The following is a 27,555-nucleotide window of genomic DNA, read 5'->3' as shown; positions in this document are numbered from 1 at the left end:
AGAAAATGTGCCCAAGCGCTATAGGAGTATGTGACCGGATGCACATGGTTGGCTATTGTATGGCACAAGTCACACTATTCTATTTGTTCTACTTGATTACGTAATTAGTCAAGCTTAATGAGCCACTTTCGAAGTTTTAACATTAGGGCAGAACTTCCAATGAAAAAGTTGTAGAGTGCTTACAGTAACATCTAATTTAGCAGCTTCTAGCTTCCTACTCGTTGCGTAATAATTTTTTTCTGTGTCCTAAAGAAAGCTTGCATAATATGAAAAAAAGTATGTAACTTGTCCGCTTGTGTGCTGCGATTGCTGCGCTCTCAAACATGCCACTTATGAACGAACAACACATGCTGCCACTTCAAAAGTGACAGGGCAGCGGCGCAGGTGTTGACTGCATGATTTACACCAGTGATGTGCTTCCTTCGAGGCACTTCATAATAGTGATAAGCAGATCAGGCTGGACATCAGGCTAAACGTTCTATTCCTACTTGTGTGGCATGTTTGAGAGCACTGCTATCGCGGCACGCAAGCATGCATATTAAGTGCCTTCTTTCATATTTCGCACTCTATTTAAAACACAGAAAAAATTGTGACCTAACAATTAGGAAGTTGTTCCTGGAGTGCTCTACAACCTTCTCATTGGAAGTTCTGGCCTAGAGTTAATAATTGTGTAGTTTGTTAATTCAAGTTGATCTTTTATGCAATTAAGCAAAATACAAGAAATAGTGTGACTTGCTCTATACAATAGCCAATAACACGCATTGGTTGCATCCTTTTAGAGTCCTTTGCATATTTTCCAACCTTGGTTAAAGTTAGCTGGGACACCCTGTATATTGCAGCCTATTGGTTTCAGAGGCGACATATCTTCTTCAGATTGATTGTTACAGCGGTTGTCAAATTGGTACATTTCCATGTTTCACTTTAGCAGTGCTGCTTTTTGGGTGAGTTGGTATTGCATATTGAGCAAGGGGTAGGCCTTCCGTATGAGCCTTCGTGTGCTCTAACTCAGTCCTTGTGTTCGAGTGCACATCTCCTGCGCGAGCTGCTTTTCACATTCATTTCAGTGGGAAAATGGCCTATGGTAAAAGCTACCTCCTACATTTGGTGCAGCAGAAGTTTCTTGCCTGTAAAGCTTTCTCTGTAAGTGGACACAGATGAAAGCAGAGCACAAAGCTTGCCAAAGAGCAAACACACACATGCTGCAAGCTGTGCCATGTAATTCACAGCAGGAAACACAGGCAGACCACATTGCACCATGCAGGAAACGTTGCACGAGGCGTCTGCCTGTTGAAGGGAGTGCTTAGTGAAGCAGCTGTGCAAGCTGTGCGATGTTCTCCGATTATGCCAGGATGTAGCACTTCTTTTTTAGTTACATGTATTACTCATAGTCTACAGAAGTGGCCTATCTGAAGCATGCAAAAATCGTTAAATGGAGCTCCCGGGGAATGACTGCCTTGTTGGTTGTTTGCTGGCTGTAGTTGACAGGGTATGAGCTTACTGGTACTTTACATTTGAGCTGTTTCATATGAAAAAGTGCATCTATGTGATATGTTATGTTTGTCGTCACGGGCAAAGAGGCACATAAGAAGAAATTACATGAAACTTGCAACCATATTGCATTAGCTTCCAAACTCTCTACCACATGGCTCATTCAAAATATGCAACAGCCCTTTCCCCCTGTTCGTTCGTTGTGACAAAAGGTTTTGTTTCTTTTGTCTTGGCGGCATTAGAAAAAAAAAGAATTTGCAAATCTAATGCACATCTTGGAACCTAGTGAAGCTTTCATGAAGTGGTTACTCAAATGCTATAAATATGTCCAATTTCATTCCTGTGTCTTCAGCACAAGGGAAACTCTCATGTGCATGTGGTCTCATGCACTAGTACACACAATGTGACACACCGCAATCACCTCCAGAGAGCTATCATATCTACCTGGTTCGAACTGTCCCCTGAATCTAACGCACACGCTATTTCGAGGGCTTAAAGAAAAAAAAAGTAATAAAAATAATAAGAATAAATAAATAAAAGTGCACCTGAATATAATACTGGTGTCACAAGGCCACTTCCACTTTGGATCGCAATTCTTAACTGCAATTGGCTCCCTCCCATAGCTTGAGGAAAGAAGCCAATCGTGACCCAAATATTCAATCCCGACTGCGCCCGATCGCAATCAAAAATGCACCACCGGGCACCCATATAGCATGCCGCCGATTTTTGAAAATAAAGATATAGCATGCCCTCCACATGCATGATTACGAAAAGTGAGACAGGCAGAATTTACCTTCACAGACAGGGATGTTTTTTTTATTGAGCTTTCATAATGAAAGCGACGCATTGTCCTTGCCATTTGTGAGTCATTGGCCACAGATATCAACCACACAGGAATGGTATTCTTGAATGATTACTTCATATATTGCTGTCACTTTTGCAAGAGACTGCATTGGATTTGACGAACTATGTGGCCGACAGCGTTCCTGGCACTGTGCGCAGATGGTGAGCTTGTTAGAGCAGCAGTAAGGTCCCTAGATAAAGCAAGTTTTCAGGGTAGCTCCACTCCTCCTTTCCTGCTGGTTTCCTCCACCCCAAATTGCACTGGTGCACCCCTGAGAAGGGTGAAAACTAACGAGGGCATGCATAAAAAAGGGAATGTTTGGTGCGAGTTATCTTGCAGAATAGAAACATGTATGTTTTGATAGTAGCAGTTGCTTAGTTCAAAGTTTAAGGTACAGTATAGGAAAAAGTGTAATGCGTGATGCTCAACTAGCGATATTGTGCATGTTTTATATTTTACACCACTAACCATGGCGCCTCGCATGTGCCTGCTTCGATCCAAATTCACACTTGTTACTTACTCTCCACTCTGACAGCAAGAAATAAAATATGAAATCAACCATTGCTTAGTGTCACTTGATGCTGAAGGCAGGACGTTAGATATGATTTGTCGTCGTTATTTAGATCAGCTCTTTGTTTTGCACTTTTAGACCTACACAGATGATGCCAAGGTACAAAAGAGGTTTTAAATTAACCTAGCAGATGGCAACACAGCTGATTATGCATTGACGAGGTGGAACGCTTTAAAAGCCTAATGGTTGATTGCATTATTATTTTCTACTCTGACCTCTACTCTATTTTCTACTCTGAAATGCCAACTAGATGCCGAGCAGACGATGCAGTGTGGGTGAGCATATTCAGAAGGATGTTTGCCCCTGTTGTCGGCTAAGCAGACCTGAAGGAACTGCTCAGGAAAAATTTACTGCAAATCAGACAAAGCCCCAGCATTCAAGTAAACGCAGCCTATGTTATAGCGCAAAAACATTTGTTGTGGTACATCACCGACTCTGGAATCTGGCTGCGTGTTCGCAACGAGAGCCTGGTGAGGCCATACAATTGTTTTGGGGCTCCAACGTGGTGGCGTTTCACACTTAAAAAAAAAAAAATACTTGCATTCAATGAAGTCTACTCTAAATGGCGTTTAGCAGAGGCAAGGATGCAAGATATGGAAATGCAGGTGCTTGCAGAAGTTGAGTTTAATTCATATGTCAGCTACCACGCCCCATTTCATGTTGTTGCGCAACGATGGACATTGTGGTCACTTGGGACACTACACCAGTCGGTAGCAGGCAGCAAAACACAGATGAAAACATTTCGATGTGTTTGTGTTCCTCGTCTGAGGCCCCAGTAACTTTTACAGGGCTGGAAGGAGCTTCTCAGGCAGATTATTACAGCGCCGTGTGCTTTTTTTTATGCCAGCTGTCATAGCACACTCTAAAACATCGTCCTACGTCTTGTCTACGAACTACGCCTTTTCTTCCGGCAAACATCCGACCAGATGATTAGCGTATGCACATTATTTTTGAACCTTTTGCAATATTATAGATATAACCTTAGCACATCATGTGCAAACAATGTGCCATCATCATCATCAGCCTGGTTACGCCCACTGCAGGGCAAAGGCCTCTCCCATATTTCTCCAACAACCCCGGTCATGTACTAATTGTGGCCACGCTGTCCCTGCAAACTTCTTAATCTCATCCGCCCACCTAACTTTCTGCCGCCCCCTGCTACGCTTCCCTTCCCTTGGGATCCAGTCCGTAACCCTTAATGACCATCGGTTATCTTCCCTCCTCATTACATGCCCTGCCCATGCCCATTTCTTTTTCTTGATTTCAACTAAGATGTCATTAACTCGCGTTTGTTCCCTGACCCAATCTGCTCTTTTCTTATCCCTTAACGTTACACCTATCATTCTTCTTTCCATAGCTCGTTGCGTCGTCCTCAATTTGAGTAGAACTCTTTTCGTAAGCCTCCAGGTTTCTGCCCCATAGGTGAGTACTGGTAAGACACAGCTATTATATACTTTTCTCTTGAGGGATAATGGCAACCTGCTGTTCATGATCTGAGAATGCCTGCCAAACGCACCCCAGCCCATTCTTATTCTCCTGATTATTTCCGTCTCATGATCCGGATCCGCCGTCACTACCTGCCCCAAGTAGGTGTATTCCCTTACGACTTCCAGTGCCTCGCTGCCTATTGTAAATTGCTGTTCTCTTCCGAGACTGTTAAACATTACTTTAGTTTTCTGCAGATTAATTTTTAGACCCACTCTTCTGCTTTGCCTCTCCAGGTCAGTGAGCATGCATTGCAATTGGTCCCCTGAGTTACTAAGCAAGGCAATATCATCAGCGAATCGCAAGTTACTGAGGTACTCTCCATTAACTTTTATCCCCAATTCTTCCCACTCCAGGCCTCTGAATACCTCCTGTAAACATGCTGTGAATAGCATTGGAGATATCGTATCTCCCTGTCTGACGCCTTTCTTTATAGGGATTTTGTTGCTTTCTTTGTGGAGGACTACGGTGGCTGTGGAGCCGCTATAGATATCTTCCAGTATTTTTACATATGGTTCATCTACACCCTGATTCCGTAATGCCTCCATGACTGCTGAGGTTTCGACAGAATCAAACGCTTTCTCGTAATCAATGAAAGCTATATATAAGGGTTGGTTATATTCCGCACATTTCTCTATCACCTGATTGATAGTGTGAATATGATCTATTGTTGAGTAGCCTTTACGGAATCCTGCCTGGTCCTTTGCTTGACAGAAGTCTAAGGTATTCCTGATTCTATTTGCGATTACCTTAGTAAATAGTTTGTAGGCAACGGACAGTAAGCTGATCGGTCTATAATTTTTCAAGTCTTTGGCATCTCCTTTCTTATGAATTAGGATTATGTTAGCGTTCTTCCAAGATTCCGGTACGCTCGAGGTCATGAGGCATTGTGTATACAGGGTGGCCAGTTTCTCTAGAACAATCTGTCCACCATCCTTCAACAGATCTGCTGTTACCTGATCCTCCCGAGCTGCCTTCCCCCTTTGCATATCTCCCAAGGCTTTCTTTACTTCTTCCGGCGTTACTTTTGGGATTTCGAATTCCTCTAGACTATTTTCCCTTCCATTATCGTCGTGGGTGCCACTGGTACTGTATAAATCTCTACAGAACTCCTCAGCCACTTGAACTATCTCATCCGTATTAGTAATGATATTGCCGGCTCTGTCTCTTAACCCATACATCTGATTCTTGCCAATTCCTGGTTTCTTCTTCACTGTTTTCAGGCTTCCTCCGTTCCTGAGAGCATGTTCAATTCTATCCATATTATACTTCCTTATGTCAGCTGTGTCACGCTTGTTGATAAACTTCGAAAGTTCTGCCAGTTTTATTCTAGCTGTAGGGTTAGAGGCTTTCATACATTGGCGTTTCTTGATCAGATCTTTCGTCTCCTGCGATAGTTTGCTGGTATCCTGCCTAATAAAGTTACCACCGACTTCCATTGCACACTCCTTAATGATGCCCACAAGATTGTCGTTCATTGTTTCAACACTAAGGCCCTCTTCCTGAGTTAAAGCTGAATACCTGTTCTGTAGCTTGATCTGGAATTCTTCTATTTTCCCTCTTACTGCTAACTCATTAATTGGCTTCTTATGTACTAGTTTCTTCCGTTCCCTCCTCAGGTCTAGGCTAATTCGAGTTCTTACCATTCTGTGGTCACTGCAGCGGACTTTGCCGAGCACGTCCACATCTTGTATGATGCCAGGGTTAGCGCAGAGTATGAAGTCTATTTCATTTCTAGTCTCACCGTTCGGGCTCCTCCACGTCCACTTTCGGCTATCCCGCTTGCGGAAGAAGGTATTCATTATCCTCATATTATACTGTTCCGCAAATTCTACTAATAACTCTCCCCTGCTATTCCTAGCGCCTATGCCATATTCCCCCACTGCCTTGTCTCCAGCCTGCTTCTTGCCTACCTTGGCATTAAATTCGCCCATTAGTATAGTGTATTTAGTTTTCACTCTACCCATCGCCGATTCCACGTCTTCATAGAAGCTTTCGACTTCCTGGTCATCATGACTGGATGTAGGGGCGTAGACTTGCACAATCTTCATTTTGTACCTCTTATTAAGTTTCACAACAAGACCTGCCACCCTCTCGTTAATGCTATAGAATTCCTGTATGTTACCAGCTATATTCTTATTAATCAGGAATCCGACTCCTAGTTCTCTTCTCTCCGCTAAGCCCCTGTAGCACAGGACGTGCCCGCTTTTTAGCACTGTATATGCTTCTCTTGGCCTCCTAACTTCACTGAGCCCTATTATATCCCATTTAGTGCCCTCTAATTCCTCCAATAGCACTGCTAGACTTGCCTCACTAGATAACGTTCTAGCATTACACGTTGCCAGGTTCATATTCCATTGGCGGCCTGTCCGGACCTTCTATATGAACACAACAAACAATGTGCCAATACAGGCTCAAATGACGTTGAAAAAAGAGTAAGTGCGAGAGTGAGGAGGAGGGTGCAAAGAACAGTGACTGTTGCTACCTTGTAAATTTGTTTTGTCTGGGGACTTTAAGCACCAGAAATGCTATGGACTGATTACGCTGATTCATTCGATGCCAAGTCACATGAAATCTGGCAGAAGTGAAAGTGTCTCTGAAAGTTATTGGCCAAGAATACCTCTCTAGAGCATAGCCGAGCACCAAACTAGCAGCCACTTTGGCAAAAACGTGCTTTGTCGCTGATTCTGCGTCTGACAGCTCTGGTGAATGGCTGTTGCCAATGCTATGAGTTCGATTTGGTTTCGTATCTGATTGTAAAGCGCAGGCAAGTTTTGGACCCATTCTCTTGGAACAAAGATGCGCATTAGATTCACATAAATACAGTAATTGGAATTCGCACGGTAGAAGTATACGTGCGATTGGGGTTACAGCATTGGGCTGCTGTTCAGGGGGACTAAGGTTCGATACCCCCTCAGGCACGTAATTCAAATTTGTTTTCCCAATTGTGAGCTTTTGGGCAAGACAGCGACACCTAGCAGGCACGTTCAGAGAAGTCTGGGAGAGTGTGCTTGAAATATTTTACTGAAAAAGATCTTGCGATTCTTTCTGCGCACTTTTTTACATGCACTTGTATGGAATGCAATCATGCCGTCTAATCTATGCACAACTTTATTGTATTTAAAATGGCAATCCATTGCTAGCAATCATTGCTAGCATTTCATGCACTGATTTTACCAGGGACTTCTCTCTCCCTTATCAAGAGAGAGAGAGTAAACTTTAATGAGCACCAGCAGTTCAGTCGGCTGGGCCTAGGCCTCCCACGATGGGACGTCGAGGTCTTGCCTCTTCGCCGCTTCGTAGGCCTGCTGGGTCGCCCAGAGTTGGTCGTCGAGATGGGAGCTGCGCAGGGCGGCGTGCCATCTCGACGAGAGGGTCACGGGATTAAGGTCTGGATATTGATGTTTGCACTCCCATAGCATGTGAGGGAGTGTTGCCGATTCAGTTTGACAGACCTTGCACGTCTGGCTCGGGTAGATGTCGGGGTATATAGTGTGATAGCGTGTGAGGGAGGGGTATGTATTCGTCTGTAACAGGCGAAGGGTGGTTGCCTGTGCCCTGTTTAACTTGCGATGAGGGGTGGGGAAGGTTCTTCTTGCAAGGTAAAATGACTTTACAAGGTCGTTGTACCTTGTAAGGCGGTCGCGTCCTGCGGGTGCACCTGCACCGTCTCCGGCACGGTTGACTAGTCCTCGTGCTACGGAGTGTGTAACCTCGTTGAGGTTGGTGAGGTGCGGGTGGACAACGCCGGCGTGTGCTGGGATCCAGACGAGTGTGATTTGATTTTCAGGCGAGTGCGGGGCTTGTCGTAAGATACGCAGTGATTGATGAGAAATACGACCTGCGATGTAGTTGTTGACTGCTGTGCGAGAATCACTCAGTATAGTATGACAGGCTGGGTCAAGAGTGGCCAGAGCGATGGCCACTTCCTCGGCCGTCTCGGCATTTTTGGTAATGATGCTGGCAGCATGTCGGAGCAAGCCGCCTACTGTGGTAACCGCCGCAAAGTGCCGTCCATCTTGGTATTCAGCTGCGTCGACGTAGGTGACGCCCGCGGTGTTGGCGTAAGCTTTGATGAGGGAAGTAGCTCGTGCCTTCCTACGTTCTTTGTTGTAGTCTGGGTGCATATTTTTCGGAATAGGGTCGGCGTGTATCCATTGCCGAATGTCGCGTGGTACTGGGTGTTTGTCTCCGTGTTGACGGTGGTAGGTGATATTAAGCTTGTTTAGAATGCTACGGCCCGTTTCCGTGAGAGTAAGCCGCTCTAGTTGAGATCGACGTTGGGCCTCGATTAACTCGTCTAGCGTGTTATAGATACCTAATTGTAATAGAAGTTCCGTGCTGGTGTGGTTGGGTAGTCCTAAAGCCTGCTTATAGGCTCCTCTAATGATGATGTCCAGTTTAGTCTTTTCAGCTTTGTACCAGTTGAGAAAGGGCGCAACGTAAGTAATGTGACAGACGATAAAAGATTGGACAAGGCGGATGAGGCTTTCTTCCTTCATACCCCCTCGCCGGTTGGTCACTCGTTTCAGCAGTCTGGATGTATTGGCGGTCTGTCGAAGGATCTTTGAGATAGCCGTAGAGTTAGCTCCGTTGGCTTCTATGGTCATACCAAGAACGCGGATGCAAGGGACCACGGGTATGGGTCTGCCATCCCTCAAGTGGAGTTCGATTTCCTCGTATTGGCGTTTAGTCGTGGAGCCCCGCGGGGGGCGTCCACGGAGTGTGGGGCGATATAGGAGAAGCTCCGACTTTTCAGGGGAACAGCGGAGTCCCGTGCCCTCAAGATAATTTTCTACGATGTCAATGGCGTCTTGTAGGGCAGTTTCGATTTGGCCGTCACTGCCCTTTGCAGCCCAGATTGTAATGTCGTCGGCGTATATGGTGTGTTCAATGCCGTCGAGTTTTTGTAGTTCCTGTGCTAATCCAAGCATAACCAGATTAAACAGTATTGGGGAAATGACAGAGCCTTGCGGTGTGCCCGTGCTGCCGAGGGAGAGTTCCTCCGATCGGATGTCTCCGACCGACAGGAAGGCCTTCCGATTGGATAGAAAGTCTCTTACGTAGTTGTAAGTGCGTTCTCCAAGGTTGAGCAAGGAGATACGCTCGAGGATGGTGGAGTGCCTTATATTATCGAAGGCGCGCTCGAGGTCGAGGCCCAAGATCGCCTTCGTGTGACGAGATTTGCCATCTAGGATTTGATGCTGAAGTTGGAGCATAGCGTCTTGGGTGGAAAGATGCTGTCTAAAGCCAATTATCGAGTGGGGGTAAGCGCATGTGTCTTCGAGGTGAGTGTTTACACGGGTTAGGAGTGCGTGCTCCATGACCTTGCCTACACATGAAGTTAGCGATATGGGCCGGAGATTGGCGAGGCTAGATGGCTTACCGGGTTTGGGGATGAGAATTACTTTGGCCGTTTTCCATGTCGAGGGAATGGATCCCTGGCGCCAGCAGTTGTTGATGTATTCGGTGAGTTGTTGCACCGAGGGGTCATCTAGATTTCTTAGTGTTTTATTCGTAACACCATCTGGGCCTGGCGCCGAACGGCTGTTCAGCTTATGTAGGGCAGCATGAATCTCTGCCACGCTGAAGTCTTCATCAAGGGCAGGGTTGGAGGTCCCTGTGTATGGGCCGTGAGGTTGAGTGGGCCCAGATGGGATGTACTTTTGACATAAGCTCTTCTTAACGTGGTCCTGGCCATGCGTCTTGCTTTCTGTGAATAAAAGCTTGGTGAGGCGATCTTGTTGATATGAGCGGGTGGTGGTGCTATCAATCAAATGTTTGAGGATTTTCCATGATCGGGGGTGGTGGAGTTGCCCGTCTAGAGAGTGACAGAGCTCTGTCCATTGCTGTTGATTTAGAACGCGGCAGTGAGCTTCAATTTCCTTGTTGAGAAGTGCGACCTTCCGTCTGAGTCTCCTATTGAGCCGTTGTCCCTTCCATCTAGAGAGGATGGATGATTTGGCCTCGATAAGGTGAGCGAGTCTACTGTCCATGCGCTCAGTCGGGGCGTCTGTTGGGATAATGCGGGTGGCCGATTTAGTATCAGACAGTAGATCGCATGACCATGATTCTATGTCGGTAATGGGAGTGTCCGTCGTTGCTGTTATACGGCGTTTACGGAACGCATCCCAGTCCGTCCAAGTAAAGTCCCTTGTTCTTCTCATAACGGCTGGTAGGTGTGGGAGAGTAATTTCGATGATAGAGTGATCACTCCCGAGGTCGTGTTGGGTGTTGCGCCAATGGGCGTTGTCTGCGTTTTTCGTGAAAGTGAGGTCTGGCGTCGTGTCTCGTTCAGTAGAAGTGCCGAGGCGAGTGGGGAAGGCTGGGTCAGTAATGAGTGTAAGCCCGAGATCATGGGAGTCTTGCCATAAGTTACGACCTGCAGCAGAGCTGTGTCTGTAACCCCATCCTGTGTGCGGGAGATTGAAGTCACCTCCGATGATAAGGGGGCTGCTGCCTGCGGTGTTAAGGGCCTTTTTGAAGAGGGTTAGAAATCGGCTATGGCGTTGAGATGGAGTATTGTAGATATTGAGGATAAATATTCCTTCCATTCGTTTTCTGTGCGGGATGAGCTCAATGAAGAGGTGTTCGGTGCGCCGATCGTTCAGGTCGTGTTCGATTGCGGTAATTCTTTTTCGAACGAGTGTGGAGACTCCGTGCGGAGCGTTGTTCGCAGTGAAAGAGTTATATCCTGGAAGGCTGACCGGATTATTGTGCGTTTCCTGGAGCAAGATTACGTCGGGTTGACATGCAGTAGTACGGAGGTGTTGATGGAGAACGGGTTGTTTATGGAGGTAGCCTCGGCAGTTCCACTGCCACAATGTTGTGTCAGTTTTTGTGTGGGCCATGATGAAGGATAGGGGATGCCACAGGTGGCAGGGTGGCGGCGACGGTTCCTGTGGTGTCCATGGCTATGGTTTGAGCGGTGGAAGCGGTGTGCGTGAAAAGGGTTTGAATATTAGCTTCCATGGTGGTTACTCTGTGCATAAGGGCGATTAGAGAATTCTGTAAAGTTTCCACCGTGCTTTGGAGTGTCACGAGCATATCCTTGACCTCGGAGCGTACTTGGCCCTGAGCTCCTTCTTGGAGGGCTCGCTTTTTTGGGGCTGGTCTTGAGAGTTCTTCGGTTTGGCTGCTGGTAGCGGGTTCTGGGATGTTAGGTGTGGGTTGGGTTTTGGGTTGTTTGAGGCTGTGAACCTCCTGGGTAAGCTTTTGGATTAAATCACGCATAATTGCGTTTTCTTTCTTAAGGTGTTCTATGTCTGTGTTTTCTGTGTTGGGTTTAGGCAGTGGGGGGGATTTTACGTGACCCTCTCGCGAGACGCCCGTCAAGGCCTCTGCGAAGCTCACCTTTTCTGAGGTATATCTGGCTCCTGGAGTCGACGTGGATCTTGATCTGGACCGACCTCGGTCCGACCTCGGTCTGGAGAGGGAGCGGGACCGGGACCGGTGCTTGGTCTCCATGGAGGGGAAATCTTCTGACTGAAGGGCTGAATGCCGTGCTACTCGGCGTTCTCCGAGGCGTCTTCGTATAATGTACGGCGTTTTGTATCTGGCAGTACAAGCTTTGTCCGCTGTGGAGTGGGGTCCACCACACAACATGCACTTGGGTGTACACTGGTGATCTTGATCTGGGTTGCGAGCTCCGCAGCCGCGGCAGATCTTGTTATTAGGGAACGGGCAAACGTCCATGCGGTGCCCGAGACGGCCGCAGTGGTAACAGATGTCGATCTGTTTGCGGTACAGGGAGCATGGGATTAATGTTGCGCCATACCGAACCATGTATGGTACGTCAGGTCCGTCGAAGGCAATGACGATGGTCGTGGTGGAACCGATTCGCTTTGCGGCCAGGGCTAGAGGATTACGCTCATTTATGATGTTAGCATCGACTTGTCTGGCGTCATCGGTGAGAGGGATGCCTCTGATGACTCCTTTGGTGGTATTATCTGGGGCGGCTTCGTACGCGCTGACCTCGTGGGTTACCCCGTTGACTTGGATGGACTTGATTCTTACGTACCGGTCCGCATTTTGCGGGCTGGGCGTGCTGATCACCATGATGTTTTGCTGGTTGTTCGAGCATATTGTGTCGTTTTGACTGGCTTCTGAGCTAAGTTGCGCTGCTTGAAGAATAGCTGCAGTCACTGTAGGGCTGCCGACCTTGGTAATATTGAGTGCTCCTTTGGGTCTGACGATGATCTTGATCTCATTTGCTGGTAGTGGGAGCATGCGCCCGGCCTTGAGAACCTGAGTTCTAACTTGCTGCCTGGGTCTATAGCGAGAGCGAGAGTCTTGCGTCCTAGGTTGCTGGTCTTGGGATAGTTTTCGGCTCCGCTGCCCGTCTGGGCGACGGGCGGTACACCGACGGGAACGGGCGGTACACCAGCCCATCTCGGCGGTTAACTCTTCTGGGGAAATATCTTTGCCACATACTTGGACTTCCATGCTTCGCAGATTTGGCCAGGGGCTTGTGCGTCGTAGCAGAGCTCGCACGGACACGCGCGGGAACGTGCCAGGTAGCCTGGTAGGCCGAGCACCTGGCGCACGCGCTTAGCCTTAGCGCGGCGATGGCTTGATCGTAACACAAAAGTGGTCGCAGTCCCGGAAAAATAAATGTCCCACCTGATAACTTGGTATCTACAGAGTCCTGGTGGTCTCACGGTTCGAATGGTACAAAATTAGAGCTGGTATGCACAGAAAATCGCGGCGAAAACATCTCGAAAAGATGGAGCCGATGTAAACACAAGCTATGGACGCTGCACTTCTTCTTCTTCCTCTCTCCCTTATCAAGTAATAAATTTTTTTGCTGAAATATGAGTACCGCTCACTTGTTTTTCCCATGAACAAGAGCATCATTTTTTTGGCTATAATTTGCAACTGAAAAAGGAAGGTAATCTATCCTTGCAGTAGGCTCCCCGAGAGTTGGTTAGTTGCACTATGGCACACATCTTATGCCAAACAGTTTCTTAAGTGTCCCATATCTCTTGACTAAATATTCAGAAGACTGTGACCAATTTCATGGTCTTTTGGAAAAACAGTTGCACAACAATTTCTTTCATTTTAACGCCATACCAGGTACTCTACACAATTTCTTCTCCAACACTTTCATTTCAGCATACCTAAATGTCATGTTTGGTTGTTTGTGCTTGTCTGTATTATTATTTTTATAACCTTTACTGCACTGAGAACACACCTATAACTCATGACTAATCCAGTATGAATTGGCTCATATTGTTACCGCAGCATACACCGTACTGTACACACACACACACACACACATATATATATATATATATATTTGTGTGCTAGTTAATTGTACTTGTTCTTTTCCTTCACTGCATGTTTGCTATGCATACATGCCTGTGCATGCTGCCTTGTGTCAACACCCTCCAGCTGCCACTGGCCACATTTTGCCTGGTTTTCACCCAACTATCTTTCTGGAAACAAAATTATGATTTATTGATTGATTGAAATTTGTTATATGATATACGTGCATCAAAAACAGGCATGTGCAGCTCCAAAAAGCACAAACATTTTTCAGTTGAAAATTTAAAACAAAATGGGTGTCAGATGCTGTATTAGTTTGTGAAGGTAGGATGTTACCTGCCCTCATTAGTTGAAGCTTTTTCAAGAAATGGACAAGGGCTCTTAAAGGTATTGCCTGTATTTACATACAGCAACAGAAGGACATGAATTTTTGTATTGGGTGGAAGTTTCTGGCTGCATTGCAGTATTGAGTATTTTATTATAATTCTGCTGTTTTTCTTTCTTTCTTTTGTCTAAGTAATTTTTGCAGCCCAGTGATGGCAAAGCTTTAACAAGCAATGTGTTTTCCTTTTTGCAGCCGTGCATTATGATGTGTCTGGTGGCGGTGCTGCGGAGATGTCACGTGAGAACATCGTGCCGCTCCACCGTGTCAGGCGGGGCTCCGGTGCCCCTGAAGTCACCAAGAAGCCGACGCTGGACAACAAAAAGATGCCTACCAAGGCACCCTTTGTAAAAACGCCGGAGCTGTCAAAGAAGGAATCTTCAGTAGTCGAAGGCATGGTGCCGGCCACAGTTCCGGCACAAGCCGCTGGAGCCCCACTGACCACAGCTGTTCCACAGCCAGCACCGCAGCAGCATCTGATGCACAATGCTACCACCAAATCCCCTGCCGTGCCCCCCAGTGCCCCTGCTGTGCCCGCAGTTGTGCCCGCCAGTGCTGAGGCAGGCAATGTGTCGACAACGACTCAGGTGACGCCCCTGGTGACATCCTTCCTCAGCGAAGAGGAGCTGGAGAGCCTGGTAGAATCGGGCAATGTGACGTTGCCACCAGGATACCAGAACCAGACGGTGAGAGCTGAACACCTGCTGAAGCCGTTATCTTGGTTCAGTCACTCATGGCGGTACATTCGGTTTCATACGCAACACATTCCAGTGCTATTCTTGCTGTAAGCAAGAGTATCAAATCAAACAGAAATCAGTCACCAAATGTTAATGTATGTGACAACCATACAAAGTGCATAACGAGAACGAGGTAAAAGTGGGAGGCAGCGTTTCGACAAGTAGATTTGTCTTTTGCAAGGCCACATATGGTTTCCTCGACACAGTATATGAAAAATTAGTCATTGTCTTTAATTTCCATCTCTCACCTTCCTGTGTTAACCATACGAAGTAGAAGACAATGAAGCCAGAGAAAACATAAAGGTAGGTAATTAAGCTTAATTGAAACGTAGGAATAATAAGGTAAAGGTTAATGAAAGTAGATGAAAAGATAACTAGCCACAGGTAGGGACCAAACCCACACCTGCATTACGTGTGCCAACTCAGCTACCGCAGCAGCCTTCCTCCAACCCACTTTCTCAGCTATTCCTGTGTTTTACAAGAGTAGCCCAGCAGTATTACCCAGTGCTGCGCACAGCCAAGGCAGCGAAGGCGAAATATTGGCTTACCACAGGTGTCACATAATGCATGAGCTTAGGAGCAGGCAACTGGGCAATAAACCTTCGTATGCCAGCTCATGGCATCAAAGCTGCCAAATTCATGCTTCAGGCATCTCAGCATTCTTCTTGCTCAGCAGGGTACGTGTCTCACTGTGCTTTACTATGTGATATGAGGAACAGGGGACACAGTGCTGTTTTGGAAATTCAAGGGGAGGAGGGCTGTAACAGGATGTCAACATGGACTTAGTGAGGCATGTCTTGGTGCCTCGACTGCATAGACATGGGCACTTGAGGGCATCATGTCTTTACTTTTGCCCGTCCTTTTTGATCCATTCAGCAGCTTTGGAGGTAAAGTGCTCATAGCATTCCCCCTTACAGATTGGTTCCATTACGTCTGCCTCTGATTGTTTCTTCAGTTTCTGTATTCTGTATTGCTGTATTATCACACACGATGAAAAGCATCTGTGAAGTATGTTTTGAATACTCCGAGATGATGGAAAGTTGGGAAGGGGGAACCATTCAAGAAGTACTAACGTGCAAACCTGTCAAACACTTATGTAGCATTATTTGCTGTGATTATGCAAATTAAAACACTTTTTAATTCAAACCTGAAGATAATTGCTTTTTCCACATTCAGGGAGATGTGGCTGTCGCCATTTAACCATGCTGCAGTTGCCGACAGTTTATTCTGACCTCACGGGGACTGCAGAGATGTCTGAATAAACAGGTGTCCGAAAAAGCAGGTTAGCAAAAAAAAGAAACAGAAATCCTTCATTTTCACGCACTTATTCGGGCTCGGCAGTAGGCTTTAAGAAATTGTGAATGAGCCGTTGCACGCTGTTCCGTTTACGCACAATCAGATAAGCCTGAATCTCGGAGAGGGTCATATAGTCACTATAGGTGGCTAAAAGCACAGTCACTGCTTGTACACACTCCGCATGCGACGGCAGCGTAGCACACGGTGCGTTACCTTCCAACTCAGAGTCATCGTCCAGCGGTGCAGCAGAAACCTGACCAATGATCTCGCCGCCGTCGAGTCCTGCGCATGTCAGTACAGCAGTGTCAGCACCTGTGAAACTGTCAAATGAGACGGTGTCCGGAATCGCAATGCAACCACTGCGCAGGTCTTGGCAGAACATTTTCAGCGTCAGTAGGTAGCACATCGGAAGGTGACAGATCATAGGCCTCCCAGCACCCGCTTCCCGGCATTCCCCAGCGCAGTCCGCGTGGGCACTGTCAGCGCCATTAGACACTTGACGCGATGTTTCCATATGCCGCGTTGGATCACCGCAACCTCAACGCAGCACACAACGCAAACATCACCACGCCGTCACGCCGACACCAGTCGCACAAACGAAAAACGTAGCCTACTCGCAGCGTCGTGCACGAAGAAACAAATCGGCTGCTGGATTGTCTTGACATGGCTTACTAAGCTGAGACCGGAACTGCTGTGGCCATGAACGAGGCAGAAACGATGATGATGAGCGGCGATTTGCAGTAGCGCTACTTCATGGGGCAGAAAGGAGGCTTCATTCAAAACAACAATTGCGTTCAGCTCTCGCAATGTTCCCGCGATCTCGCGCGCGCCACCCCGCACTCTGAGAAAGGGGCGTGTGGGTAGAAGGCACGTGACGAGGAGCACTTGGAGTGCGATTGGGTGTGAAAGGGAAGTGGGACGGAGAAACCACGCTGACCGCAAGCGCCCGTTTCCTGTGTGTTGGTCGGCTGCCGCCGCTGGCGCAGCGAGACGAACGAGGTCAGTGCAGCTTGGGCTTGTGGTAGTGCAGAGACGCGGAGCGGTGCGCCTTTCGATTTGCTTTGTTCCTTTTATTCACGAGGCCAACGCAAAGGCTTGAGACTCGTGTGGTGCAGTGCGTTTTTCTTTCCGCTTTTGGCATGTGTTCCGGAGCCATGCTGGTTGCTTGGCCGGTGCTTGGAACAACGTGAAGAAAAGCACAATTGTGAACTGCTTCCACAAAGCAGGCTTTGTGGTAGCTGCAGACGATGGATGCCTGGACAGCAAATTTCGCGAGCTCTCGGCATTCCCAGGCGCCATCCCAGGCGGCGTTACAGCATGCAATTTCTTCAGCGCTGACGACGGCGTGCAAACTGTAGCGGATCACGCTGATGCGGAGATTGTGGCTGACATCATGGGTGATGGGGACGCAGACTCGAGCAGCGGCAAAGGTTCCGACGAAGAGGACCAACCACCATGCACTGCAGCTGAACTTGCATCAGCTTTCAGCGCCATTCGCCGCTGTTGTGGCACAATGGAAGGAGCTGGTCTTCTCATTTGGACACTGTCAACAAGCTTGAGGACAGCCTAATGAACTTGATGGTGCAGAAGAAAAAGCTAACAAAGGTCGCAGATTTTTTCTTCCAAAATAAAGTGCTCTGGTCATCGCGCTGTGTTTTTGTTTTTTTACGCGCCTTGGAGGCACAGATCGGTAAGTTCCCGTTAGTCACGACATTGGGAAGCTGCCTTGAGATGTGTGGAGTTGTTAGAGAAGCTTTTGACATGCATATTTTATATTTCAAATTATCTGTATATCGAAATATTTCACGATCCCCTTCGAGTTCGATATATCCGGGATCGACTGTAGTCAACACTAAAAGATGACCTGAAAAGCCATTGTGTCATGAATTGGCTCTCAGGAGATAATAATCTAGGTAAAATGAACTGCTTCATCTTGGGTTAGCTTGTTAAATGAATACTGACATTTAATTTTTGGCTCGATTTACGTAAACAATCTGCAACCCCCATTTTCATTTTGCACAACATCATCGTGGCAGCTGCAATTTGCAATTCTCACCTTGCTGATTTCTTCGCAGTACAGCAGCGATGCCAGATGCCACTTTTGCATTTCTGTCACTCAACTGTGTCTCTCAGTGCACATTCTGGGAGCCTCTAAATTTACTATTGCACAGCCAAATATTTGTAAATGAATGAGAGTTTGATGCCAATAAATAATGGATATGATTGCCAGCATTGGATGGCTAGTCTGAATTATCAAATTTTCTAAATGAGGGTCAAATTAACATGTTTTCACTGTACTGCTTTCTACAGATCAGCTTTAGTTTTGGTACCCATAAGTTATACGAGTCATGATGGCATGCTATGTTCACCCTCCCTTCCTGTGATCGCCACGGCTGCCACACGCCGTCAGACTAGAGACACATGGCTACAGACACATGGTATCGAGAGACAGGTGTTCAGCTGTCTTGTTTGTTTTTAGTTTGCAACATCATCATCACTTATTGCTATGTGGCATCAACAAGTATACCTCTGACTCGCCGTTGTTAGATATGGCGCCGTTTCCTGAGGCTACTTTGAGTTCCCCAAACCACTTCGAATCGCAGCACAGCTAATTGAGGAATGCAGAAGCAGGAAAGCACATTCCAGAGGAGCACCAGACAAGTGCAAACGAGTTTGCGGCCCCCAGGTCATGCGCCGCCGGGATTAGAAGGGGGCCTCGGACAATGAAGCCCAATCATCCCCTTTTGCCTTTGAAGAAGGCATTTGCCACCACTGCGGAGCCGAGCCACCGGGAGCAGGTGGGCCCTTGTACAATGGAGCATGAGCGCCCCCCCCCCCTCCTTCTCCACTTTAGAAGAAGTGGATTGCAATTCTGCGAGGCAAGAGCGCAGGGGGGTCAAGTGATCAAGAGAGGAGGACCAGGCACGCGCGCACGCGCGCCTACCATTGGCTGAAAGTGGCGTCATCTGAGCGGACTCTCCCATTGGTCGAACATGACGCGACTTCCAGTGCTCGAAGGGTTTATAAGAAGCCTTCCAGAGAGACCAGAGCATTCCCTGATTCACCTCTCTCGAACTTCTTGCCGCGGGCCACAGCGTCCGAGTTGCTGCCGGCCCGTAATGACAGTACGACTGTTAAATGACTCTCACCTCCCTGTACATAATGTAAAATAAATACTCCCAAGTTTGGTTTTCATCCCGAAGCCCGTCCTTCAACCCCTACATCTGGTTGGCAGCGGTGAGATCGCCTCCGAATGCATCAGCTGGTGGCAGCGCTACGGATCAACCTTCGTCGAGAGAGACCCTAAGGAACCGGGAAGAGCGAAGAAGAGTGAGCCTTCGTCGAAAGAGGTCCGAAGAAACTGGGAGTAGCGAAGAAGGAGCGAGCCTTCGACCCAGGGAGTCCGGAGGAACCGGGAACAGCGGACAAATGAACCGGATGGCAGGGTGCTGCAACCGTAAGTGAGCGCGTGGTTTTTTTCCTTATGATTCGCCAGACTCAAATGTTGTGTGTTCATTTTGATAGTTCTGGGAATCGGGAGTTTGATGCATTGTGTGTTTGCACAAATTAATTAAGGAAAACAGTTTTAACCACCTGTCGGGGCAGCTGCCATGGATCTTAGAAGGTTGACGAGGTTGGACTTGTTGTTGGTGTGCGACGATTTGGGAGTTGAGGCGGACGAACGGATGAAAACGCCAGCTATCATAAAGGCGATTAAGGATAGTGGCAATGATGACAAAAGCATTGAGCTTGCTTGGGAGGTGATACAGGAGCCACGGGAGCGTGTGCGTCGTGTACGTTTGCGAGAGCGTCGTGAACTTAAGAGTGAGAGTAGGTGTGAAGAACGCGATAATGAACGGAAGCATGAGCTTCAAGAACTTACTCTTAGGTGTCAGCGTCACGAATGTGAGAAGGAACGCGAACGTGAGTATCAGGAATGTAAGCTTGAGCGTGAGCAAAAGTATGAGAGAGAGAAGGCAGCACTGATCAAAGAGATACAGTATTGTGATCAGTTATTGGCACAGAGACAACGGCTGTCTGAGAATTTTGTAGGTAGTACAGAGCGAAAGAATGAGGAAGCATCTAGCAGATTTTCGCCAAAAGCCGACGAGAAGAGTAGTGCCTGTGAGATTGGCTGCCGATTCATAAGTGAAGGGAAAAGGCTAGCTGCTAACGATGCCTTAGTGGCAACAGAGGCCGTTAAAGGGCGCAAGGAGAGCGACGAGGCGCTGTGCCAACAGATAACTGTAGAGACAGCTAGGCCAGCTGCGAACAAATTGGCACAGTTACCGCGCGTGTGCGTCGCTGGTAATGTTAGCGAGGTTGCTAGCGAAGAAAAGGGTACTGTTGACGCGACAGACGCGAGCACCCATATCAGGTCAGATCTGCGTGCAGAAGTGAAGTGCGAACTGGGCGATGTAGTTGAGAGTAGTTCTCGGGATGGTGAGCTCCGTAGTCCACGAGAGAACAACTGCATTGTTCAGGGATCGGTGCAGCTCTCCGCCAGGCTAGATAGCCTAGAGAGGGATGGTTCAGTTGTTAATCATTCGGACTGTACGCGTGAGACAGCGATCGATACCGACGGGCTGTGTGCCGATGCACAGCGTGCGCTGGGCAATGTAGTAGAGGGCAGTTCGCAAGAGTGCGAGTTGTCTAACTCGAGTAAAGCCTGCTGCATTGTGCCAGAGTCGGTTGGGCTGTCCGCCAGTCGAGGCAAAGTGAGAGTAGATTTAAATGTAAATCACTCAGACTGTGCGGGTAAGAGACCGATCCGGGCTGACGAAATGTGTACCGGCCAGCACGAGGCACGAGAAGGCGACATGAAAGCAAGTGCAAAGAGAAAGCGCAGTAAAAAGAAGCGCGGTAAAGACCAAAAGACGGTAACAAATGTAGCGCCGCCGAAGATGGCGAGAAACCCAAATGGGCAGGGCGCGAGGAGAAGAAAGGTGCGGTGGTCATTGACGATGTTGACGCACCCAAAATGTTCAAACCACCGGTCGAAAGGGGACCGCGAAGCATGTCCTGCACGGACGCGGACAAAGGGCACGGGGCAGTTAAACTCCTTGTCGTTCCGTAGTTCTTTTCACAGCTCAGCGTGCAGTTCGAAGAAACGCAAGGTGGCAGGACGAGACCAGGTGGGGAGTAGCGACGCGGTCAATCGAGTTCGTGTTGAAAGCGGGGCGCCAGGACGCAAATTGGCAGGAGACCGTAACGTCTTGGGGGAGGTGATAATGAGTCAGCCCTTTTGTTGTTCCTCCGTAGCCAGAGTAGCTTTGAAACTGCGTCCACCCCGAGTACGGCTCAAAGTATGAGTCAGTCAAAAACGTTTGAAACGGGAGACCAAGGGAGCTTCCGTAGAAAGAAAGTGTTCTGTTTTATTTTTGAACATTTGGAAAATTTCGCGATTTGAGACTAGAGTTTCTTTCAATGTAAAGGTATGAGCTTTGTTTGTGTTTTCGTTCGAGAAGCTCGAGATTTGAAAGATGCGTTTTAAGTAAACATGTAGTCTCGCGAGATGCTCATTAATAAGTAGATAGGTCTTTTTTTGTGTGTGTGAGTAACCTGAGGGTCAAGGTTATTGTTGAAAGGCCTATCGTAACGCGCGTGTGTGTTATTTAACCTTCTTTAAGTGTTTTTGATTTTTCTAAGGTTAACCGCGTAGTTTTCAGTGAGTGCATGATTTGCACGGAGAAGCGTTCGTAGTTCCATTAGCGCGTGTCCTGTGTGGACGGAAGGAAGCAGATTTATGACTGGGTTGCTAGCGTGTGTGGAGGGCAGCCGTATTCTGACTTCTTTACTGAGCGTGCGTGGAAAGAGTTAGTAGAAGACGCATCATTTTAAGGGTTCTGCGGAGTGTGTAAGTCCCGCGAGCTTAATTGTTCGTTTAAGTCACGTGTCCCAGAGGGACTAAAGGAAGAAACATGAGTAAGCGTAATGAAGAGTTTGCCTACGACACAAGTATGCGTTCTGGATAGTGACCACAAGGCTAGCGCGCTTGTGATTACGCACTTGTGAGCTTGACCAGATTGTTCAGTGGCACCAATACGTGCGATAAGTATGCCACTACAATAGATTGGAAACATGCTGTTCGTGTAGTTAGGCCACTTAAGTAATGTTCGGCTGTTTTCATTTGTTGTTTGTATCGTCAGCGACCCTTTTGTTTTGCAACAACAATAGTACTCTGGTCTTGTCGGCATTCGAGGAGAAATGGATAGCTGTTTGGAGGGGTGGTTGGAACTGTTTTGTCAAAATTGGGGAAAGAAAAGATCAGGGTTCATTTTGACGCAGTAATAGCCTGGCGAGTCAGGGGTGAAGAGCCTGCGCTTACACGTGGTGCAGCGCTGTGTTGTTTGGTTTGTTTGACGTATGTTCTCCAGGGCCCAGGATCCCGAAGTTCGTCAAACGTGGCTCGACACCAATACCCTGCAGGTTCTTTCAGCGTTCCTCATGGCCGGCGAATTGAGTTCACCGGCCATTCAGAACAACCGGGGCGAGGACGAGCTGTTAGATATGGCGCCGTTTCCTGAGGCTACTTCGAGTTCCCCAAACCACTTCGAAGCGCAGCACAGCTAATTGAGGAATGCAGAAGCAGGAAAGCACATTCCAGAGGAGCACCAGACAAGTGCAAACGAGTTTGCGGCCCCCAGGTCGTGTGCCGCCGGGATTAGAAGGGGGCCTCGGACAATGAAGCCCAATCATCCCCTTTCGCCTTTGAAGAAGGCATTTGCCACCACTGCGGAGCCGAGCCACCGGGAGCAAGTGGGCCCTTGTACAATGGAGCATGAGCGCCCCCCTCCTTCTCCACTTTAGAAGAAGTGGATTGTAATTCTGCGAGGCAAGAGCGCAGGGGGATCAAGTGATCAAGAGAGGAGGACCAGGCGCCGACTCTCTTTGCTGGGTATGACACCATCGCACGGGCGCCTACCATTGGCTGAAAGTGGCGTCATCTGAGCGGACTCTCCCATTGGTCGAACATGACGTGACTTCCAGTGCTCGAAGGGTTTATAAGAAGCCTTCCAGAGAGACCAGAGCATTCCCTGATTCCCTGATTCACCTCTCTCGAACTTCTTGCCGCGGGCCGCAGCGTCCGAGTTGCTGCCGGCCCGTAATGACAGTACGACTGTTAAATGACTCTCACCTCCCTGTACATAATGTAAAATAAATACTCCCAAGTTTGGTTTTCATCCCGAAGCCCGTCCTTCAACCCCTACACCGTGGTTGCTCAGGGGCTATGGTGTTAGGCTGCTGAGCACAAGGTCGCGGGATCGAATTCAGGCCACGGCGGCTTCATTTCGATGGGGGCGAAATACGAAAACGCCCGTGTACTTAGATTTAGGTGCACGTCAAAGAACCCCAGGTGGTCAATTTCCAGAGTCCTCCACTACGGAGTGCCCCATAACCAAAAAGTGGTTTTGGCACCTAAAACCCCATAATTTAATTAAATATTGCTCTGTCATGGCAATGTGATAATGCCAATGATGCCAGGGAGGCATTTTCAGACCCCTTTAGTATTAACTTATGATATCTTATGTACCCAGCCTTCATGCTTGCTAAACCTTATTCTTTTACGTGCAAGAAATGTGTGGTATAGTTTTTTACACTTAAAAAATATTTGTCAGTGCTCCCTCTACTCAAATGCAGTGTTGCACCAACCAGTACACTGCAACTCTGAGGAGCTGAGAAGGACCCTAAGGCCCTGCAGCCTTGACAAAATGGCTCAAGTGGAAGAGGAAGTAAATAGCCAGTACAAGTGTCCTGCCTTATTGATAAGTTTGAAATTTAACTGACCAGCTTCATATTAAATACAGAAACATAGCCTTATGAAAACACTCGTACAATTAGCTCAGAATACATTGAACACCTTCATTGCACAAAATATGCTCACTGTATTAGAAATTCATCATACTTCTTTCTTTCAACATGAACGGTTTAGAAATCGGCAAGGTGCAGAAGAGGCACCTTGCTTATTTGTACGATTCAAATGCGCAGATTTTTTCTGGAAAAACGAGTGAAAATTGCCTACTCATTGCAACAGAATAAGAAATGAAAACGGTGTTCGCGGCTTTGGCAACAGCCTACCATCAGAGCCGGCAGATGCAGCATCGTCGCCATCATGAGATAGCGGCAGAGCACATTTTCCTGAAGTGTGCTGTGGGTTATTTCTGTTCTAGACTATGATCACTTATGACGATGCTATCACTTGCGTGAGATTTTGCTCAACTCTTCGGCGAATAGGACCCGCCGTGGTTGCTCAGTGGCTATGGTGTTGGGCTGCTGCGCACGAGGTCGCGGGATCAAATCCCGGCCACGGCTGCCGCATTCCGATGGGGGTGAAATGCGAAAACACCCGTGTACTTAGGTTTAGGTGCACATTAAAGAACCACAGGTGGCCAAAATTTTCAGAGTCCTTCACTACGGTGTGCCTCATAATCAGAAAGTGGTTTTAGCATGTAAAACCCCATAATTCAATTCAATTCGGCGAATCGGTCATCGTGTACATGTACCAGTATTACTGGCGCAATGCCAAGCTCACTATCTGTGCAGAGTGGCAGAAACGCTCTCTGCAGCATATTTTAACAAGTGCAGTGCCGAGTCACATAAAATTTTCTGAAAGTGATAGTAGTATCTCTGTAAGTGATCGCTTGACAAACCTCCTTGTTTGCCTAATATCTGTGGCCAATGAAGTGCAGATGACTGCGTTGATGCGTCGCTTTCGCTATGAAAGCTCATTTAAAGAACGTTTCCCTGCTGTGAAAATTCTGCATGTCTCATTTTATTCGTTTGTGAATGGGTGGACACAGACAAGACAACCTCGAGTTTCTGCCCACGATGCCAGTACCAATTGCTCCCCAAGCAGATGGACTCTTAATGCCACTGGTCGCCTCCTTTCCTGTCGAAGCAACCGTATGCCCGTTTGCGTTGAGGTCCATTCATCCGGTGTTTGTGTTCAAACTTCAGCAAGCGTGGCCTAGTCATCCCATAAGCTTTGTACACAGTATACTTCTATCTCTTTCAAGTGCCACAACAGCGTCGAAAGCACGAAACACATTGACCAGCCTGTAAAACTGCTTCTTTCAGAAAAATTTACAGATGAGGCAAGCGCTGTGCTGTACACAGTCAAATCAGGCATTTTTCAGCTCGCATGCCTTCTTTTGATGTGTCTCGTGATGAATTGAGTGGCCGTTACATACACAGCAATAAAGTTTAGTGAGCTTCATGCATGTGGCCGCATTTACTTAATGTTCTCTCATTTTGGGAAAAAGCACGCTGCAGGACCAGCTGATAAACCTTTGTTGAGGTTAAGTGGGTGCGCTTCTCGAGGGGTGCAGTAGCTTTGCCTAGCTGAGGTTGCGAGATCCTCGTTGTAATAGGGCACATATTACATTCAGGTGCAATTTTATTTTATTTTCTTAAGCACGCAACAGTTGGGTGCACATTGGACTCTGGGGCACATTAGAACCGTGCAAGTATGATATTTGTGAAAATGACGTGCCCTACATTTACTGGCATGCATTGGGTAGCTCCACTTAAGTAGTTTTCACTTGACAACAGTGCTGTACAAGTTTTTCAAGCTGTAGGTGCAGTTTTAGATAAAGCCTCTTGCATTTAGAAAATGCTTAAGCAAGCTATGAAGCTGAAGGCAGACAATTTGGCAGACATTGGGCAATCCCCGTCTCGTCATACCTTTCCCTGCTCGTCGAGATACTGCCACTCTACGCTACATTCCATTCGTTGTAACTGAACAGAGCAGGGCACTGAGTCATTATAATTGGGCCCTTCTCTCATAGACTCCTTTTGATTGTTGAGAAACTATTTGTAGAAGCTGGAAAACTGCTCTGAGGTCATTATATGTGGGCTCGACTATATATTTATATTTTACTATATTATTTCACTGCTACAGCTCAGTGACTTTGCCTTGCAAAGTGAGATCTCACACTGTCTACCAAAGGGTTAAGTAGTGTTTGCTGTGTTGACACTTGCTGTTTGTGCAACACTGTATTCTCTGTGTCGTCATGAAAACATGGTCTGCCGTGTCTTCTGCTTGCAGGATCACCATGACTATTACAACACCACTTTCTACATGGACCCAGCAACTGTGCGGAGCCTTTGGACCGACATGGACGCGCTGCCCAGTGAGCATGTCATCACCCATGACATGCTTTCTGTGTCGCACCGACGGGCAGCCGTAAGTTGCTTGGCATCATTTCCAAGTGTATGTCTACTAGTGCTAAGCATCTACTGTCAATTTTAACCGAAGTAATGGAAAACGTTTCAGTTATTTGTTCTGTAGACATCGTTCCACTCTGCCAGCGGCTGAGTGCAGCCAAGCGAGCCCTATCTTGAAAGTGATTTGTGATGAGTACAGAGTCTAGGTGTGCCAAGGGCTCATAACTTCATGTGCACTGTGTTCTCGCAGCTTTGTTAACATTGAAGATAGAGGCAGCACGAAGGTCAATTTGCTTGCTGCTGTGCTTCCTCATGCTAGCGTTTGGACACCGAGTGTGTGCAGTCATTGAGTGAGACGTGTTCACGTTTGCCTGGATGTGCATGACACCATGCTTGCTAATGCTACTAGTAAGTAAACGTTTACGATTACTATGGCCAGTAAAACTGCTATCCTTACTTGGTATAGCTGTCTAATAATTTGCTATCGCAATTGATACTTCGCCTTCAGGTGAAACTGCGACGTTTTTTCATAATTACCAATGCCAAGGGCCTTGCGCAGAGGCTTCTTATAGTATTTCAGTTTGCCAGGGCACACTGTCCACCCAAACGAAATGAGACAGCCCTGGGAGGAAAAACTGGGCAAAACACAGTTGAGGCCTGGAATGAAATCAAAGAAAAAGGAAGATTTGCAAATGACAGGCCTCCCTAGTCATCCAAGCTGTTACTTCAATGCTTCGCACTTCCAGTAGAACTGCAAGTTTATCTCGTCCAGCAGTACTTTGGTTGGTCGCTCGAGATGATTTGAAATGCAAGGCTGCTTTTAACAACGGTCAGTGTAAACTTTTGTGCAGCACTTGTCTCTGTCGAAAGTACAACTTGGAAAGATAAGCGTACTAAGTGAAGCAGGAGAGTATCATTCTCATTGGAGACATTTATGAAAACTTCTAACGTGTAAAAAAGAAACTCCCCACACTTTACCCCTCTCACCTTCATGAGTTTGTTGCAAAACTAGCGTAAGGCACTGATGATGGCAAAATATTTTGTCTGTGAAGAGCATGAGAGTGACAAGATAGAAGTTATGGCTTGAAACTTTTTTTCAAGCCACCTCACGATTTGTCTTCACGATTTATCGAGTCCAATTTATTTATCAAATAACCCTTTCAGGGTCGATTTTTCTTTACATATGCGACCACCCAGAGTCGATATTTTTAATTGCAGATCCCAATTTCTCTGAGGGACCTATTTTGAAAAAAAAATTTACTGTAATTTTTCTAGGGTGACCATAAAGTGAGAACAATATATTTTGCGTTGGTCTATA

General features: G+C 47.3%; 1 protein-coding gene across 2 annotated transcripts in view; it reads left to right on the top strand.

The window, feature by feature from the left end:
• l(1)G0289 (lethal (1) G0289) overlaps positions 1-27,555 on the top strand; it is a 113,255-nt gene that overhangs the window by 21,362 nt on the left and 64,338 nt on the right. For both annotated transcript variants that reach the window (XM_065440696.2, XM_065440697.1), the window contains exons 2-3: positions 14,233-14,723; positions 26,119-26,256. In XM_065440696.2, coding sequence (XP_065296768.1) covers positions 14,233-14,723; positions 26,119-26,256 — 629 coding nt within the window. The remainder of the gene's footprint in view (positions 1-14,232; positions 14,724-26,118; positions 26,257-27,555) is intronic.

Source organism: Dermacentor albipictus, chromosome 1 (genome assembly GCF_038994185.2).
Source record: "Dermacentor albipictus isolate Rhodes 1998 colony chromosome 1, USDA_Dalb.pri_finalv2, whole genome shotgun sequence".
In the NCBI taxonomy this organism is placed as follows: Eukaryota; Metazoa; Arthropoda; class Arachnida; order Ixodida; family Ixodidae; genus Dermacentor; species Dermacentor albipictus.
This window is presented reverse-complemented; position numbering and strand designations above follow the sequence as displayed.